Source organism: Carcharodon carcharias, chromosome 3, assembly GCF_017639515.1.
Source record: "Carcharodon carcharias isolate sCarCar2 chromosome 3, sCarCar2.pri, whole genome shotgun sequence".
Classification (NCBI taxonomy): Eukaryota; Metazoa; Chordata; class Chondrichthyes; order Lamniformes; family Lamnidae; genus Carcharodon; species Carcharodon carcharias.
Window position 1 is genome coordinate 36,114,018 of NC_054469.1, and position 19,270 is coordinate 36,133,287.

The 19,270-nt window shown below is 41.0% G+C and overlaps 1 protein-coding gene across 3 annotated transcripts in view; it reads left to right on the forward strand.

Moving 5' to 3' along the window:
- Positions 1–19,270, forward strand: part of LOC121276108 (protein mono-ADP-ribosyltransferase PARP14-like) — a 69,152-nt gene that overhangs the window by 15,011 nt on the left and 34,871 nt on the right. For 2 of the 3 annotated variants that reach the window (XM_041184067.1, XM_041184068.1), the window contains exons 5-9: positions 5,942–6,172; positions 7,233–9,217; positions 15,688–15,933; positions 17,931–18,152; positions 18,793–18,904. In XM_041184067.1, the coding sequence (XP_041040001.1) occupies positions 5,942–6,172; positions 7,233–9,217; positions 15,688–15,933; positions 17,931–18,152; positions 18,793–18,904 (2,796 nt within the window). The remainder of the gene's footprint in view (positions 1–5,941; positions 6,173–7,232; positions 9,218–15,687; positions 15,934–17,930; positions 18,153–18,792; positions 18,905–19,270) is intronic. The other variant, XM_041184069.1, reaches the window with a different exon arrangement.

The following is a 19,270-nucleotide window of genomic DNA, read 5'->3' on the forward strand; positions in this document are numbered from 1 at the left end:
GAGGGTTTCTGCCTCAACCACTAAATCAGGCAGTGAATTCCAAACACCCACCACCCTCTGGGTGAATAAGTTTTGTTTTCTCATACCCCCTCTAATCCTTCTACCAAGTCATCTTAAATCCGTGCCCCCTTGTAATTAACTTAACTGCTAGGGGAAACAGGGTATCCCTGTCTATTTGGGGAGGTGGTAGTATAGTGGTATTGTCACAGGACTGTTATTCCAGGGACCCAGGGTAATGCTCTGGGGAACCCGTGTTCAAATCCTACCATGGCAGATGGTGAAATTTGAATTCAATAAAAATCCAGAATTAAAAGTCTGAAACCACAACTCCGATTGCTGGTTTCTTTAAAATCTGGTTCTTTAATGTCCTTTAGGGAAAGGAATTTCCCATCCTTATCTGGTCTGGCCTACATGTAACTCCACAGTAATGTGGTAGACTCTTAATGCCCTGTGAACAAGGACAATAAGGGATGGGCAATAAACACTGGCCTAGCCAGCGATGCCGGCATCCCATAAGCGAATAAAAGAAATTAAAAAATCTAGACCCCTAATAATCTTGTACCTCAATCAGGTCACTCCTCAGTTCCAAGGAAAACAACCCCAGCCTATCCAATCGTTCCTCAATGCTGCATTTCTCAAGCCCTGGACCAGAACTGTACACAATTCCTGCCTTGGCCTAACCTGTGTTTTATACAGTTCCATCATTACATCCCTGCTTTTGTATTCTATACCTTGTCCAATAAAGCATTCCACCTGTCCTGTCACCTTTTTCAGGGACCTGTGGACATGCTCACCAAGGTGTCTCACTTCCTGTACCCCTCCAATATCCCCCCCATTTATTTTGTATTCCCTAGCTTTGTTTGCCTTCCCCAGAAGCATTTAGGAATGAATTAGGAGAGGGCTCTCAAACTTAAAAGGATGCAGTCATTTAAAGGTAAAAGGCTGTTATAGGGCAAAAATGTTGAAGGCTAAAAATGATATGGAGGTAAAATCAATCTGTGGGAGAGATAGATAATTGGTGAGTGAGGTTGGATGGATAGACAATGCAACATGGAGGCACAAAACCAAGTGGCCAGAATTTAGTTGAGGCAATGGGGTTCCTCCTTACCGTCCTGCAAGCAGGGTGCATTCCTCCTTCAGTAGTCAGTGGGAACTGGGATCACACGTTACAGAATGCAGCCACTCAAGTGGCTGACACCTGAGTTGCCCTTCCTATGGTTGCCCACTGCCAAAAGCTGTCAGCTAGTTAGAAGGCAGCAGCTCAGTAGTGGCACTGGGAGGTGGTGGCTATTGTAGACCTGCACCTGGAGGAAGAGCGCACATCGCAGGATGTTCTTTTGCATCTTTCAAGGACTTCAAATTGGACACTTGGCTGCAGTCAGTTAACCAATGTTGCATTGTGCATGGCTGTCTTGTGATGGTGAAGGATATAAAAGTGAATTTCATGAATAAAACTGCTGAATATCTGCCAGTTGAAAATATAGGGCACTGGTGAGACCACATCTGGAGTAGTGTGTACATTGTTGGTCTCTTTACTTAAGTAAGGAAGTAAATGCATTAGAAGCAGTTTAGAGAAGATTTACTAGACTCTTTACCAGGAATGGGCAGGGTGTCTTATAAGGAAAGGTTGGACAGGCTAGGCTTGTATCCACTGGAGTTCAGAAGAGTAAGAGGCAACTTGATTGAAACCTTTAAGATCCTGAGGGGTCTTGACAGGGTGGATGTGGAGAGGATGTTGCCTCTTGTGGGAGAATCTAGAATTAGAGGTTACTGTTTATATATTCCCTTAAAAGGGAAAGATAGGGTAAACAAATCTAGAGCTCCCTGGATTAGAACGGAGATAGAAATTAAGATAAAGAAGAAAAAGTGTGCTTATGACAGGGGTCAGGTCGAAAATTGAGAACCCAGCTGAATACAGAATGTTTAGGAGGGAGATGAAAAAGCAAATGAGAGAAGCAAAGAAGGATTTTGAAAAAAGACTGGCAGTCAACATAAAGGCGAATCCCAAAGTCTTCTGTAAACACAAAAATAGTAAAAGGAGGAGTAGGGCCTAAAAGGGGATTTACACATGGATGCAGGGGGTATGGCTGAGGTGTTAAATGAATACTTTGCATCTGTCTTTACCAAAGAAGCAGATGCTACCCAGGCTATGATGACAGAGAAGGAAACTAGAAGGGTTCAAAATTGATGATGATGAAGTATTGGATAAACTGTTGGTATTTAAGGTTGAAAGGCACCAGGACTGGATGAGATGCGTCAGAGGATATTGAAGGAAGTGAGAGTGGAAATTGCAGGGGCACTGGCCATAATTTTTCAACCGTCCCTAACCTCAAGGGAGGTGCCAGAGGACTGGAGAATTGCAAATATTATGCCCTTGTTCAAAAAAGGTTGTAAGGATAAGCCCAGCAATTACAGACCAGTCAGTTTAACTTCAGCAGTGGGGAAGCTTCTAAAAAGTATAATTCGGGATAGAATTAGTAGTCATGTGGAAAAATGTGAGTTGATTAGGATTTCTAAAAGGAAAATCGTGTTTAACTAAGTTGCTGGAGTTTTTTGAAGAGGTGACGGAGAGTTGATGAGAGTAATGCTGCTGATGTGGTGTACATGGACTTCTGAAAGTCATTGGATACAGGGTCCGCAATAGACTTGTGAGGAAAGTTATAGCTCATGGAATAAAAGGGACAGTAGCAACATGGATACAAAATTGGCTGAGTAATAGGAAAGAGCGAGTGATGGTTAATGGATATTTTTCAGGCTGGAGGGAGGTTTGTTGTGGAGTTCCCCGGGCATCCGTATTGGGACCCTTTCCGCGTTATATATTAATGACCTAGACCTTGATGTGCAGGGAACGGTTTCAAAGTTTGTGGATGATACAAAACTTGGAAGCTTTGTAAACTGTAAGGAGGACATTGTAGAACTTCATAAGGACAAGTTGGCAGAGTGGACAATTAGGTGGCTGATGAAGTTCAATGCTGGGAAGTGTGAGGTGATGCATTTTGGTAGGAAGAACATGGAGAGACAATATAAAATAAGTGGTACAACTCTGAAGGGTGGTGCAGACACAGTGGTACCCGGGTGTATATGTGCATATGTCATTAAAGGTGGCAGGACAGGTGGAGAGAGAAGTTAAAAAGGATACAGTGTCCTAATAGAGGCACAGAGTACAGGAGCAAGGAGGTTATGCTGAACAAGTATAAGACACTAGTTAGACCTCAGCTAGAGTATTATGTACAATTCTGGGTGCCACAATTTAAGAAGGATATGAACGGCATTTGAGACAGTGCACAAGAGGTTGAAAAGAACGGTTCCAGGGATGAGAAACTTCAGTTATGAAGATAGATTGGAGAGGTCGGGACTGTTCTTCTTAGACAGAAGGCTAAGAGGAGATTTGATCGAGGTGCTCAAAATCATGAGGGGGCTGGACAGAGTAGTTAGGGAAAAACTGTTCCTGCTTGTAAAAGGAACGAGAACAAGTAGGCACAAATTTAAAGTGATTTGCAAAAGAAGCAAATGCAATGTGAGAAAAAGCTTTTTCATACCGTGAATGGTTCAGGTGTGGAATGTACTGCCTGGAAGTGTGTTGAAGGCAGGTTCAATTGAGGCATTCAAAAAGGCATTAGCTGATTGTTTCTATTCAAATAATGTGCAGGGTTATAGTGAAAGGGCAGGAGAATGGCACTGAGTCATAATGCTCATTCGGAGAGCAGACACAATGTGCCGAATGGCCTTTTGCACTGTAACAAATTTCACAGTAATTTTTTCCCCACAGTATCTTTACAGTACTGATGGAGACCATTCGACCCTTCGAGTCTGCACTGGCTCTCTGAAAGAGTATTCCACCTAGACCCACTCCCCTGCCTTATTCCTGTAACCTTGCACGTTCTCTCTTTTCAGATAGCAATCCAATTCCCTTTTGAGTACCTCAATCGAACCTGCCTCCTCCACCCTTTTCAGGAAATTTGTTCCAGACTCCAACCACCCTCTAGGTGAAAAAAAATTTCATCACATCCCATTTACTCCTTTTGCCAATTATTTTGAATCTGTGCCCTCTAGTTCTTAATGCTGTCTTGAGTGGGAACAGTTTCTCATGATTTAGCCTGACCATACCCCTCAGGATCTTGAATCCTTCTATCAAGTCTCCTCTAAACCTTCTTTTCTCCAAGGAAAGGAGTCCCAACCTCTCCAATCTATCCTCATAGCTACAGTTCTTCACCTGGGGAATCATTCTTGTGAACCTCCTGCATACTCTCTCCACTGCCTTCACATCCTTTCTGAAGTATGGTGCCCAAAACTGGACGCAGTACTCCAGATGAGGCCTAACTAGTGTGTTATATAAATTCAACATGACCTCCTTACTCATGTACTCAATGCCCCTATTAATAAAGCCGAAGATACTGTATGCTTTATTAACTGCTTTCTCAACATGCCCTGCCATGTTCAATGACCTGTGTACGTATACGCCAAGGTCCCTCTGTTCCTTCACCTCCTTTATAGGCTCTCCCTTTATTTTATACTGTCTCACCATATCTTTTTTGCCAAAACGAATCGCCTCACACTTCTCTGCATTGAACTTAATCTGCCACTTGGCTGCCTAATCCACCAACATGCCTGTGTCCTTTTGAAGTTCAAGACTATCCCCATTACACTTGACATTTCCAATCTTCGTATCATCGGCAAGTTTTGAAATCATGCCCTGCACACCACAGTCTGTCATTAATATATATCAGGAAGAACAAGGGTCCCAACATTGAGCCCTGAGGAACTCCACTACAGGCCTTCCTCCAATCTGAAAAACAACCATTTATCACTACTCTGTTTCCTGTCACTCAGCCAATTTCTTACCAAGTGCCTACTTTCCCTTTTATTCCATGAGCTGGAATTTTGTTCACAAGTCTGTTGTGTGACACTGTATCAAATGCCTTTTGAAAATCTACATCATCACATCAATAGCATTTCCTTTATCAACCTTCTTTGTTACCTCCTCAAAAACAGCAGGACCTCCGTGTATACATAGGTCATTGAAGATGGCAGAGCATCCAGGGCACTCTGGATTTGTTTGTCCTACGTTTCCCCGTCAAGAGAATATACCCTGATATTGCCTGCAATACTTTTTCTTTGAAGGTGGCTCACTGTTCAGCCACTGTCTTTTCCACCGCCATCATTTGATTCCAACTCACTCAACTCAGATGCATTCTCATCCCATCAAAGTTGGCTTTCCCCCAATTAATTTTCCCTGCTCTGAACTGTTCTATCCTTTTCCAAGATTAACCTGTGATTCTGTTTAAAAATAAGAGGTTGCCCATGTAAGGCAGAGATGAGGAAAACTTTTTTCTGAGGATTGAGAGTCTTTGGAACTCCCTTCCTCAAAAGGCATTGGAAGCAAAGCCTTTGAATATTTTTATGGCAGAGATAGTTGATGTCTTGATAAACAAAGGGTTGAAAGGTTATGGGGGGTAGGCAAGAGGTTACAATCAGATCTTATTGTATGGTGGAGCAGATTCAAGGGGCCAAGAGGCCTACTCCTGTGCCTAATTTGTATGTATATGATCTTTATGTTGAACCTAAGAAATTTTAAGAAAAGGACACTAATCAGAACATAATATAATAATTTGCCAGGATGTGTGCAAGTCCAGTCCAAGGACTGTGTGATTTTTTTTTTTCTCACATTTCCCCTTTTGATTGATCTCAGTCTAGCCATCATGCCTTCCTATCCTTCAGTCTCTCCTTCTAGAAATGTATCTAGATATCATTGAATCTGTTTGTCTCTATTTAATTTTAATTTACATCCTCTGATTTTAGAGCAGTTTGTCAAAGCATAGAGTTTTCCTGGATATACTCGAATGTGATTGATCAAAATTCGTTTGTTATTTAATATCACTCATGAAGAACGTTACAAATTTTCTCTTTTTCTCCCCCCCCCCCCCCCCCCCCCCCCACCTAGATTTGAATAAAGCTGTTTGCACTTTCAACAATAAAAAATTTGGTGTCCAGAAACCAGTTGCTGAGCATTTGCCAAGAACACGATGTCTCCAAGTTACTCAGTTGCCTGAGTCAGTAGTAGAGGATTATCTTGTATTGTATTTTGAACGCTTGCTGAAATATGATAGCAATCTGGAAGCTCATTTGGACAAATCTACACAGTCTGCAATAATGATTTTTCGAAACCCAGAAGGTAATTATTCTCAGTATACCTGAGTATTCTCAGTTGGACCTGAGTAGCGGGAACACAACTTCAAAATTTGATGACACAAAGGCAGGAGGTTTGGCAAGCAGTGAGGGGGACTATATAAAAAAAAAAGCTTGAAGGAGGCATAGACAGGTTAGTGCAATAGGCACACAGATGGCAAATGCAATTCAATATGGATAAATGTGAAGTAATTACATTTTGGAAAAAGACAAAGACCAGGATATTGCGGTCCTGCTAGCAGCAGACATCATTGTGGGCGGGATGGGAAAGTTTGGAAAATCCTGCCAAAAGAATGGGAGTATGTACTTATTGGGAAAAACCAGTGTAGATGAAAAGAGCAACTTAAATGTTTAATTCTATAAATGCAGGACAAATCAATCAATGGGATTTTGGATATTATAAGAAGGGGAAATTAGTACAAAAGTAAATAAATATTTTTCTAACCAAAAATTGGTTAGGGCACAGTGAGACTATTGGGAGAAATTTGGGGCAACTCATTAGGAAAAGCTTATATAGTATTGATTAACCAGGATGATGCCAGGCTTGGTAAACTATGTTTATGAGGATTGACCTGAAATCCTGGGATTATTTCCACCAGAGAAGAGAAGGCTATTAGGAGATTTAGTAGAGGCAACATTATGAAGAGTTTGATAGATAGATAGCCTTCCCTTATTCTATTTCCTTTGGTTGGCATATCAGTGACCAAGAGTCATCATATTAAAATTAGCATTGAGTGACCAGTTATGAGGATATCTTTATACAGATGATTGTTGGAGCATAGAATCCTTTCTCCCAGGGATTGGTTGTCATTAACATAACATTTTCGAAATACTTGAAATCGAGAAAGATGCAAGGCTGTTCGAGAAAGAGTGAATAGCAGGATTAGTTTTGAATTGCATTAGTGAAAAGGCAGCGTAGACACGATGGACTCAAATAACTTCCTGTGCTGAGAACTTACATGATTCTGTCAAGAATTTATTATTTTGTTACTTCTGTAGCCAGTTTATTAATTTAAGATTAAATAACTTTGATTTTTTAAATTCAGCGGTTGAACATATTTTATCCGAAACACACACCATAAAAGGCCATACTTTGAAAATGCATCGCTATTATGAAGGTGAGAAGTTAACAGAATTTACATCTGAGCAAGACAGAAATGACTCTAATCTATCAAAGAAGGACAAAGAAGATTCTGAATCACTGACCCAAAAGAATGAAGATGGAACTGAGCTTGCAAGCAGTTTTGTGACAGAGGAATGTCGGTTCAAAAACAAGTATAATGTATTGATTTTGAAGAACCAGGGTCTAGAAAATGAGTGGCCTCATATTCAGTTGCATTTTGACATGACACAAAATGCAGTGCAAATTACAGGGATGGAAAATGATGTTTTAAAAATTCAACTAAAACTGTTTAATAAAGAAAACCAAATAACAATGAAAATCGTCCACTTATCAAAACATTTAAGAATATTTTTGACACAGTTAAACAACGAAGGTTTCCTTACACAAATGTTTTTGGATTCGGAAATTAATGCCGTATACACATATGATGATGCTGAAGATAAAGGAGTTTTGTATGCTGCTTCAGAAAAAGACCAACTAAAAGCTGAAGAAAAACTGAAGGTGACCTTTGCAGAGGTAACAATACCAATTCCAGTAAACTTTTATGTTGATAGCGCAAATACTTTCAAACTGCTCACAGAGAAAACCACAACATCTGTGAAAGGAAAACATTTGGAATTAAAAGATGTCAAAGAAAAGTACTTACTGCAGCACTACGTGGAATCAAAAGCTACGTCAGGCCAATCTGCCTGTATCATCCTTGTTGGGTACAGAGTCGTCGTTGAAGAAGCAAAAATATACATTGAAAAGTACATGAATGAAAATTGCATGAAGGATATGTTTATTGAAGTCCCATCACTGGGTGTCTTTGAATATATCCAGAAGTTTGTTAATTTTTCGAATATATTGAAAGATGTAAATGTAGATTTTGTGAAGAATGACCAATCATTGAGACTACAGATTAGAGTGAGTATGAAAAATGCAGCACAAACACAAGCTATAATAGTGGACGTGTTAAAACAAGTTAAAGTGGAAGCAAAACAACTGTGCAAACCTGGAGCTATTCAGTTTTTTGCCAAAAACCAAGACCTTTTGAAGAAACTGGAGAACCCTTACCAATGTGTGATCCACATAGAAAATCAAAAAGGGCAACAAACAGATCTTGCCCTTTCCAAAAAACCACAAATAGTATCAACAGTTATGTTTCTGAACAAGTTTAAAATCTCAGTCGTTAAACAAAATTTAGCGATTTATGAAGTTGATGCAATTTTACATCTGACAAATGAGATGTTTGATTATTCCACTGGATTATCAAAAACCCTTGTAGAAGCTGGTGGTCCTGAACTTCAAGAAACTGTTGATAGACTGAGAAAAAACAGACACTTTATGAAAGAAAGTGTTATGATTCCCAGCACCCCTGGAAAATTACCATGCTCTTTGGTCTTACATGCCAAGTGGACAAAATCAGATAGGAAAGATGTAGAAGAAGAAACAGTTCTAAAGGACATTATATTGGCAGCCCTGAATGCTGCAAATGACCACCTTTACATATCTCTTGCAATTCCAGTGTTTAGCTCAGACGAGTCCTCAATTTGGATTATGGTAAAAGCTGTCAAAAAATATTGTGAGCAATATAGAGAATCTAATCCAAGGCTGACTGACATCAGACTCGTGAGTACTGATGACGCCTCTATTAAAATGACGAAGAAAGTTGTCAAGCAGGTAATAGAACCCAAAGGTAAACATTCAAATTTGCCTGTGATGAAGTTGGCCATCAAATGTGAAAAGAAAAACTCATCTGCCAACACAGTTGAACCCCAGCAAGAAGCCAGCAGACTACCTAGCATGCCTAAAATGCTGCCCGATACTGCTGTACCTGAAATAGACCCAGCCAGCTCCGAAGATACGTTTGTAACAAGTGAGGGATTGAAGGTGATCCTAGTGAAAGGAAACATCGGTGATCAAAAGGTAAAATAAATAGTGAGCAACTGAAGTCCAGGGGTGAGAAATTGGGCTTTGTTGGTGCACAATTTTTTGGAGAACATTTGTGTCCTTTGATCTCAAATTGCACCTGGGGCATGCGGGGTAAAAAGCGCCAGAGCCATATTTTAAACGCTAACATGTGAGTTGAATGAATGCTAGAAGGTTGCAGAGCACCCAGATCATGACATCAATGAGCTTGCAACACCGATTTGATGTCATGCTACCATTTTGGAGCATGTGCTCCAACCAGCTAACCCTCTTAACCTTGCACAGTTGAGCACAAATTCAGCAACAAGAAGGACCACTCCCCCCTCAAACTAACACTATTTAAAGGGATCAACTACTTACAGGTTAGTTGCTGGTTGATTTCTTCTGGCTGTCGCTGCACCCCTACAAATTGTTTTCTATAGTTGTTCCCAGTTACAGTTATCTACAGAGAGTTGTGCAGCAGGTCCTGAAGAAATTTTTGCTAACTTCGAGGCTTTTTTATGAATCAGTTGCTCTCAGACTTGGATGCATTCGTAGTTTCTTTTTCACTTGGAATACAGCATGATTGAGATAATAAGCAAAGGGCAAGCAGAGAAGAGAGAGCTTCTGGAATAGGGGATGATTGGGGGGGAAGACCTGGGGAGGAATGACACTCAACAGGAGGACGTATCTGCCCAGATTGATCAGGGAGAAATTATCCTACCAGAACCTCAGTGAGGAGCAATGTGTGATATTTCAGCACTTCAATAAAAGAAAGAAAGACTGCATATACAGCATCTTTTGTGACCACCAGAAGTTCCAAAGCATTTACAACAAATTAAGTAATTTGACTTTTTCAAGGGATATATCACTTGCAAGGCTAGCATTCATTGCTCATCCCTAATTGCCCTTGAAGGTGGTGGTTAGTCACCTTCTTGAATGGCTGCAATTCATCTTGTGTAGATATCCCTGCAGTGCTGTTGGGACAGGAGTTTCAGGTTTTGACCCTGCGACAGTGAAGGAACGGCGATATAGCCCCAAGTCAGGATATGGCTTGGAGGAGAACTTGCAGGTGGTGGTGTTCCCATGCATCTTGCTGCCCTTGTCCTTAGAGTTAGTGAAGGTTGCAGGGCTGGAAGGCCTGGAGGCTTGGCAAGTTGCTGCAGAACACCTTGTTTATGTTACACACTTCTGCCATTGTACGGCAGAGATGAAATAGGAGAATGTTTAAGGCGCTTAATGGGGTGCCGATCAAGCAGATCGTCTAATCCTCTGTTGTTGGAGGCTCACTCATCCAGGCAAGTGGAGAGAATTCCATCACACTTCTTTCTTATACCTTGTAAATGGTGGACAGGCTTTGGGGAGTCAGGAGGTGAGTTACTTGCCCTGGAATTTCCAGCCTCTGAGTTGCTCTGGTAGCCACAGTATGTCTGGTCCATAAGAACGTAAGATCAAAAGAATTAGGAGCAGGAGTAGGCCAAGTGGCCCCACGAGCCTGCTCCAACATTCATAAGATCGGGGCTAATCTGATTGTGGCCTTAACTCTATCTTCCTGCCTGCCCCTCATAGCCTATGACTTGTGGTCAAAAATCTGTTTAACCCAGCCTTAAATATATATAACGATCCAACCTCCATGACTGTCTGAGGAAAAGAATTCCAAAGGTTAGTGACTCTGTGAGAGAAGAAATTCCTCCTCATCTCCATCTTAAAAGGGAGACCCTTTAATTTTAACAGATGTAAGTTTTGCTGGTAGGGGAAAGGGTAGGCTTGATTCACAATTGAAAAATACCTGAACTCAGCAAGGCTATTTGAACTCGGTGCTGGGTTCAAACAGGCCTCGTTTTGGTTGTAGCAAGGGCGTTAATCCACATTCTGGAAGTAATGAATTTATGGAGTAGACATAGTGGTTCTTGAAGGATAGATAAAGCCTATGCAACTGTCATGATGTGATATTTAAATGCCCATCCCTTTAAAAAATTTAAACAAAACACAGCTGCTGGTATCAGTGAGCGTTGAAATAATTCTGTTCAAGCAGCTGCAATTGCTGATTGTTGACATTTCCCTAAGGAATCTTTATGAAGGCTTGGTCTTCCACAAGCTATAATTACCTCAGTGTGGTTGGGGGTGGAGGGGGTGAGTGTCTAAGTTCAGAGCTTGGTTGGCAACTCAGAGGTTATTAAAGGATTGGTGTCTATGATGTTGGGCTATGAATAGACATTTCCTTATATATATATATATATAATATATATATATATATATAATGAGAGATTAAACATTTGAGTTTTTAATATGGAGACGGGCAACTATGGCTGAGTGAGACAAAGACTAAGTGAGTAGCAAATTGGGTTCAAGTGGGACTTCAGTGCATGGGGAAAAAGGTGTGATATACATAGGAATTATTCTAAGTTATTATTCAAAGTTAATTTAATTACTCAATTACCTAAATAACAACAATGGCAGGAGAGGTGTTATGTTGTAACTATGGAATATGGGCTTTTGGACTCCAAGACGATCCATGACAAACAAGTCTGCAGAAAATCTAAGCAGCTAGACGAATTCTGGATCTGGACTATTGATGCAGAAGCTGAACTGCAGACACTAGGCAACATAATGGAGGGGGAGAAATACCTGGACACTTTTTTTTCTCCAGAAGACAGTCATGTCTCTTAGAATAGGGTCATCTGTTTCAGTCAGCAGTAAGGGACAGGAGGATGTGCAAGCAGGAGTGAGGCAGAGAAAGGGATTGAGCAGATAGTACTGGAGGAGCCTCAGACTTTGCAATTGTCAAATAGTTTTGAGGTGCTCACAACTAATGTGGATGAAAGTGAGGGCTGCAAGATGGTACCATGGTACAGGAAGCTGTTCAAGTGGGGGAGTAAACAGGAATGTAGTGGTAGTAGGGGGGGCATGTTATGATCCCCAGCTGAGGTTACCACTGGACAAGCCTGATCCCAGAGTAGAACCCAGCTTGATAGATCCTAACGTTTATTTAAAAGCAAAATACTGCAGCTGTTGGAACTCTGAAACAAAAACAGAAAATACTGGAAAAAAAAAACTCAGGTCTGGCAGCAACTGTGGAGAGAGAAACAGTTAACATTTCGAGCCCATATGACCCTCCTTCAGAGCTTCTTCAGAGCCCCCACATCAAGGATGACATTGGTGCAATAGTTAGAGATGACCTTGGTTCAGGAGATCAGGATGTAGAAACGGTTAGGGTGGAGATGAGGAATAGCAGGGGAGTGAAGTCACTAGTGGGAGTGGTCTACAGGCACCCTAACAGTAATGTAGGATCAAGTATACAAGAAGAAATATTGGGTGAAACTGTGGGGTTGTGAGGAGGATGCAAGGAGGCTTCGGCGCGATTTAAACAAATGGTGTGTGTGTGTGTATAGGCAAACACATGGCAGATGGAGTATAAAGTGGATAAATGTAAAGTTATTCACTTTGGTGTGAAAAACAGAAAGGCAGAATATTATTTAAATGGTGATATATTGGGAAATGTGGATGTACAAAGGGATCTGGGTGGCCTTGTATACCAGTCAATGAAAGTAAATAGGTGTAGCAAGCAGTTAGGAAGGCAAATGGTATGTTGGCCTTCATTGCAAGAGGATTTGAATTCAGAAGTAGGGATGTCTTACTGCAGGCCTTGGTGAGACCATACCTGTGGAGTATTGCATGCAGTTTTGGTCTCCCTGACTAAGGAAGGATACACTTGCCATGGAGGGAGTGCAGCGAAGGTTCACTGGGCTGATACCGGGCATGGCAGGACTGTCGTATGAGGAGAGATTGGTTTGACCAGGCCTGTGTTCACTAGAGTTTAGAAGAGTGAGAGGGGATCTGATTGAAACATATAAAATTCTAACAGGGCTAGACAGATTGGATGCAGGGAAGATGTTTCCCCTGGTTGGGGAGTCTAGAACCAGGGGCCACAGTCTCAGGATGCTGAGACTGTAGGATGGTCTTCACTATAGAGGATACACAAAACATTCCAGTAATAGCTATTAATCAGAGGGTGGAAGGGAGAGGGGATCTTGGTGCAACAAACACTCAGTGGTATGAAGCAAACTGATGGAGCTGTGGGCTGACAAGTCTCTGGGTCCTAATGGACTTCATCCTAGGGTCTTAAAAGAGGTGGCTAATGCGGTAGTAGATGCATTGGTATTAATGTTAGAAAATTCCAAGATTCTGGAAAGGTTCCATCAAAGTGGAAAGTAGCAAATATAACCCCTCTTCAAGAAGGGAGGGAGGTGAAAAACAAGAAACTATAGGCCACTTTGCTTGACGCCTGTCGTGGGGAAGATGTTAAGATCAATTATTAAAGAGGTTGTAGCAGGGCACTTAAAAAAAAACTCAAGGTAATTGGGAAGAGTTTGCATGGTTTTGTGAAAGCGAAATTATGTTTAACCAATTTGTTGGAGTTCTTTGAAGGAATACCTGTGGCGTGGATAAAGGGGAGCCTGTAGATATGCTGTTCTTGGATTTCCGGAAGGCATTTTATAAAGTGCCACATCAAAGGTCATTGTAGAAAATAAAAGCTCATGGTGTTGGGGGTAACATATTAGCATGGATAGAAGATTGGCTGGCTGGCAGAAAACAGAGTATGTATAAATGGATCTTTTTCTGATTGGCGGGATATGATGAGTGGCGTCCTGCAGGGATCTGTGCTGCGGCCTCAACCTTTTTACAATTTATATCAGTGACTTAGATGTGGGGAGTGAAGGCATGGTAGCTAAATTTGCAGGTAACACAAAGATAGGTTGGAAAGTATGTTGTGAAGAGGACATGAGGCTGCAGATGGATAGATAGATTGAGTGAATGGGCAAAAACCTGGCAGATGGAATATAATATGGGAAAATGTGAAGTTGTTCACTGGTAGGAAGAATAAAAAAATCGGAGTATTAAATGGAAAACCGCTGCAGAATTCTGAGGCGCAGAGGCATCTAGGTGTTCTAGCGCATGAGTCACAAAAAGTTAGTATGCAGGTACAGCAAGTAATTAAGAAGGCTAATGGAATTCTATCCTTTATTACAAGAGGAATTGAACATAAGGATGTGATGCTTCAGTTATGTAGGTCATTGGTGAGACTGCTCTCGAATATGGTGTGCAATTTTGGTCTCTTAGTTATGAAGGATGTAAATGGGTCGGAGCTGGTTCAGGAGGTTTGCCAGATTGATAGCTGGAACGAGCGGGTTGTCTTTGAGGAAAGGCTAGACAAACTGGGCTTGATTTCACTGGCGTTTAGAAGAGTGAGGGGTGACTTGATTAAAGTATACAAGATCCTGTATTGACAAGGTGGACGTGGAAAGGATGTTTTCTCTTGTAGGGGAGCCCAGAACTAGGGGGCAGTGTTTTAAAATTGGGGGCCGCCCTTAAAGAACAGAGATGAGGTGAATTTGTGCAACTTTGGAGCTCTTCGCCTCAGAAGGTGGTGTAGGCAGGGTCATTGAATATCTTTAAGTCGGAGGTAAATACTTGCTAGACAAGGGAATCAAAGATTATCGGGGGTAGTTGGGAATGTAGAATTGAAATACAAATTCCCTTCCATGTGATGTACCTGCTTGCCAGTGAACATTCTTATGGAACAACTTGCTACATCTAGCTGTGTGAACTTCCTCTGTCACCCAATGGTACTTGCCATTTTCCATCTGTTTCAAGCTGACTGCTGGCCTGCAGATGAGCTCCCTGGAGGTCAAATATCCTAGGCCCCAAATTGGGCCCGCAAATCTGTTTTGCGGTCGTCTTGCCTGTTCTTTGTGATTAACGGACAAATCATAATGACCTGTATGTTCCAATGAGATTAATTAGATGGACTAAAGCCATAGTGGAGTTGATTCAACATTGCCTTACATGATGAGCTGAAAGGTATTTTCTTATTCCACAATATTTTTTTGTCACTGGGGTCTCCTTATTTCCATTACAGAAATAGGAAAATACAGATTGAGAATCAAGGGATCTGTACTTAAAAATGACGTTTCGAATTCCAATTGTGACTGTCTTAACCTATCCTATCCTATCATATGTGCAACAAATAATCTTGGAGGAATTTGTTGTTTTCATAGCAATTAACAATTGTTGCATGCAGTTCTTCTATTTTCAAACTGGAATAAGATATAAATTGGTCAGATTCAGTCAAACTGGCTGAATGCCGAAGTATAAAATTAAATCACTACCCTGACTTGGAAATACATCACTGCTTCTTCACTGTCCCTAGGTCAAAATCCTGGAACTCTCTCCCTAACAGCATTGTGGCTGTACCTACACAACATGGACTGTAGCGGTCTAAGAAGGCAGCCCACCACCACCTTCTTGAGGGCAATTAAGGATGAGCAATAAATGCTGGACTAGCCAGCAATGTCCACATCCCATGAATGAATATATTTTTTAAAAAGGGTTTTGATGTATAATTTCTGCAATAATTTTGAATCAGTGTAGCCCCTCTCTTTTTCCCAGTAAAATGCAATTATGTTTCTGTTTAAATACCTTTTTAGTGTGATGTCATCGTGAACACGGTATCTGTTAACATGAATCTTTCACAAGGACCTGTATCTATAGCAATTCTAAAACAGGCTGGGGCTCAATTACAAGCAAACACGGACGAAGCCAAAGGCTCCAAAAAGTTAAAAGCTGGAGATGTTTTACCCGTTAGCACCATAGATTGTGAGTTGCATTGCCAAGAAGTGTACAATGTAATTTGTTGTAACTGGAGCACAGAAAAAGCTTCACCGGCTGAAGAAGTAAGTTTATTTACATGAATTTTATTTTCTATCAGCATAGCTGTCTTCATTGTTTTCATTTATGGAAACTTTATAAATAAACGTGAGCTAACAAAAGCACCTGAATACTGTAACTAATTTCTAGATTTCTTTATCATTTGAATCTCTCTTTCCTACTCTGATTTGTTTATTTAGAGGAGTTATATACGTTTGTGCTAATGTCAAATTTAATTTTTCCCTTTTTATTGAATTGGTTTCAACTTCCTATGGCTGACTATAGCAACCTTTTGGGGACAGTCCTGACAATCAGGAGGCAAAAAGATTGGTGTTAGGGCTTGGGGAAGGGGCTGTGGAGGTTGCTGCAATCAGCAGAGGGGAGGCCGAAGGCTTCCTCAAGACTGGGGTGAGCACTCCCACTCTTCTGATCCCCAAAGAGTGCTGAGAAAGGTTCTTCTTAGCTTGTGTATCTGGCAAACCTGCACAATACCTGAGTTGTGGGAGCCTGATTTTTTTTTTATACTTACTGTGATATGGGAATTGCAACACCAGCATTTGTTACCCATCCATAATTGCTGTTGAACTTTAATGGTTTACTGGGCTATTTCAGAGGGCAGTTAAGAGTCAACCACATTGCTGTGGGTCTGGATTCACATGTCGGCCAGATCAGGCAAGGGTGGCAGATTTCCTTCCCTAGGGGACATTAGTGAAGCAGATGGGTTTTTATGACAATCAATGTTACTTCCATGGTCACCATATGTTATTGAAGTACACCACCTCTTCACAGCGGGACACTTGGATACCATGAATCACACACCGATGGCATGAGGCCTTGGAAAATTCTATGTATAATCTCTTTTTTTTTGTAGTACAGCAGCCTATGGGAATTATTAGTGATGCTCTTCTGAAATATATATCTGTTTCTTATCCACTCCCTCCATCTATAAGGCCTATAGTTTTAATAGTGTTTTCTGTTCTGCTACAGATGGTGGATAGCCCTTCCTCTGAAGCATTCTTTTGACTTCTATTGCTGAGGTCCAAAAGAAGGATAGAGAATTGGCACAGAATTTAGTGCCTTTCTGCCCACTCCCAGACACCTCCCGCAGGAGCGGAGTAGGAGTCACGGGGCCATTTCGACAGGAAGGCACATGGTGGGGAGCCTGTCACCTTCCCGATGCCCTCCAATTAATTCAGGGCGGGGGGGGGGGGGGCTCGAGATCAGCATTCCCACCACAAGGCCCATCAAGTCCCCAAAGCTGGTACTCTGGTATGCCCTGGCAGCCTGTTTGCAGGTTTGGGGTGGGGCCTCCTGTTTCAGCAACCTGCATGAAGACACCCCTCCCCCCCCCATTTCCCTCTACGCTGATAACCCCACACCCCCTGTCATCAGGGCCTGTCTGCTTGACTGGCTTTGGTGAGACAGCCCCACTTACTTCTTTCGAGGCCTCTAGTGCTGCTCTTCATCTTGGACCTTATGCAGTTCCAGCAGTGGCCACTACTGCCTCTGAATGGCCAGCAGCTCAAGGGGGCAGGATCTTCCCCTCCAAAGGCCCGTGAACAACCCCAACAGCAGGCAGGTAAGTGCCTGATTTGAGATTTAATACCATCAGGGGTCCCAGAAATGGCCATGGCGGGGTTGTCTCCAGCTCTCTTGCTGGGGCCATTAAATTCAGCCCATGGTCTCACTAGGAATTGCCATTCTGTCAATGCAGGCAAGGAGGTTTTCAACTTCTGGAAGTGGGTTGGCTTGAAAAGGTATAATTAGTACAGTGATTGATGACTTGGTTAAAGCTTTCAGAATCGTGGGGCATAATCTTGATTTAATGCAGTAGATGGATAAAAATTGGCTGTGAAATATAGATAAGAACAACATAGACTGTTGGTTTTGCCGAATCTAATGTAAAGAACAAGATTTAAGGACTTTTTATCGTGTTGACCTTGTTATTTGATACTTTGAAAGGCTGTAGTATATTTAAAATATAGTATATATTTTAAAGAAATCACTTTTTTTAATTGATCAGATGCTTCAAACAATAATCCAAAAATGCCTAAAATATGCGCACACAAGCCAATACAAATCGATGAGTTTTCCTGCCATTGGCACCGGAAATTTGAAATTTCCAAAGGATATTGTAGCGGAAATATTTTTTGAGGAAATAAAGAAATTCAGCAATGCAAATCCTATGTCCACACTTAAAGAAGTGAGGTTGATCATATATGAAAAGGACTTGGCTATTTACTCGGTATGTATGTTCTTATTTTCTTTTGAGCTAAGTATGACCAAACCAGTAGTTTTTGATTTAAAATAAAAATAAAAAGCTGCAAATACTGGGTCACCTGCCAGTGTTACATTGAGACATCTGGAAAATCATTATTGGATTTTTGGGCCTCTTGTCCATTTCACATTTGCCAACCATATTGGTGTCTTATAATGTGGCTTTACCTTTTATCTCAGTTTTTGAATTTAAAAATGTGCCCCAAAAGTGTTTCTCAAATGGTTATATTTTCTATGGTTTGAACCTCTGCTTCAAAATTCTGTGCAACATTTTAGACAATGACCTTGCAAAACATGAGAAACTTTGGTTGAACCCAGTACAAACAATGATGTTCTTTTAAAAGGACCCCTTATGTTGGAAGGGAAGATGTTTGTAATGTTGAAGTAAATCGAATATTTCACTTCACCAAAAATAATGAATGACAAATATATCAATTTCAGGTGTTCTCAACAATTAGGTGTTCTCAACAATAAGATTTGGAGATCAAATATTGATTAAAGATGGTTAAATATTTGAATTATGCTTGTATTTCAGTTTTAAAATTTATCAAATAATAATCTTCTGAATATTTAGACAAAAAAAACAAATAACATCTTCAACTTGGCAGGCATTTGAAGAGGCATTGCTGATAGCAGAAGGAAATCCAATCAACGAGCTCAACTACTCTCGAGAGATTAGAAGTGCTAGAAAAGTGGATTCAGAAACAGCAAATACAATAAGTAATTAAAGCTATTATCGCCAGTATTTTTACAAAATTGGTTTTTAAAGTGCTAGATAAATGTTTCTAGTAGTAAGTTAATTAACAGAGTCAATTACAGAAGTATTTGTCTGCCTGTACCTGCTCTTTAAGAGCACTTGTTATGATCCCCAGCTGTGGTTACCACTAGACAAGCTTGATCCCAGGGTGGAATCCAGCTTGATAGATCCTAATTTTTACATGTTTGTTTAGATGTGTGGAGAGTAACTCCTGAACAGAGTCACAGGAGTCAACTGATTGACTCTTAACAAAAGAATAAAAGAATTCAACAAGAAAAGATGAACTATATTACAATACTCCTTCACCCACAACTATACATTCACAGATA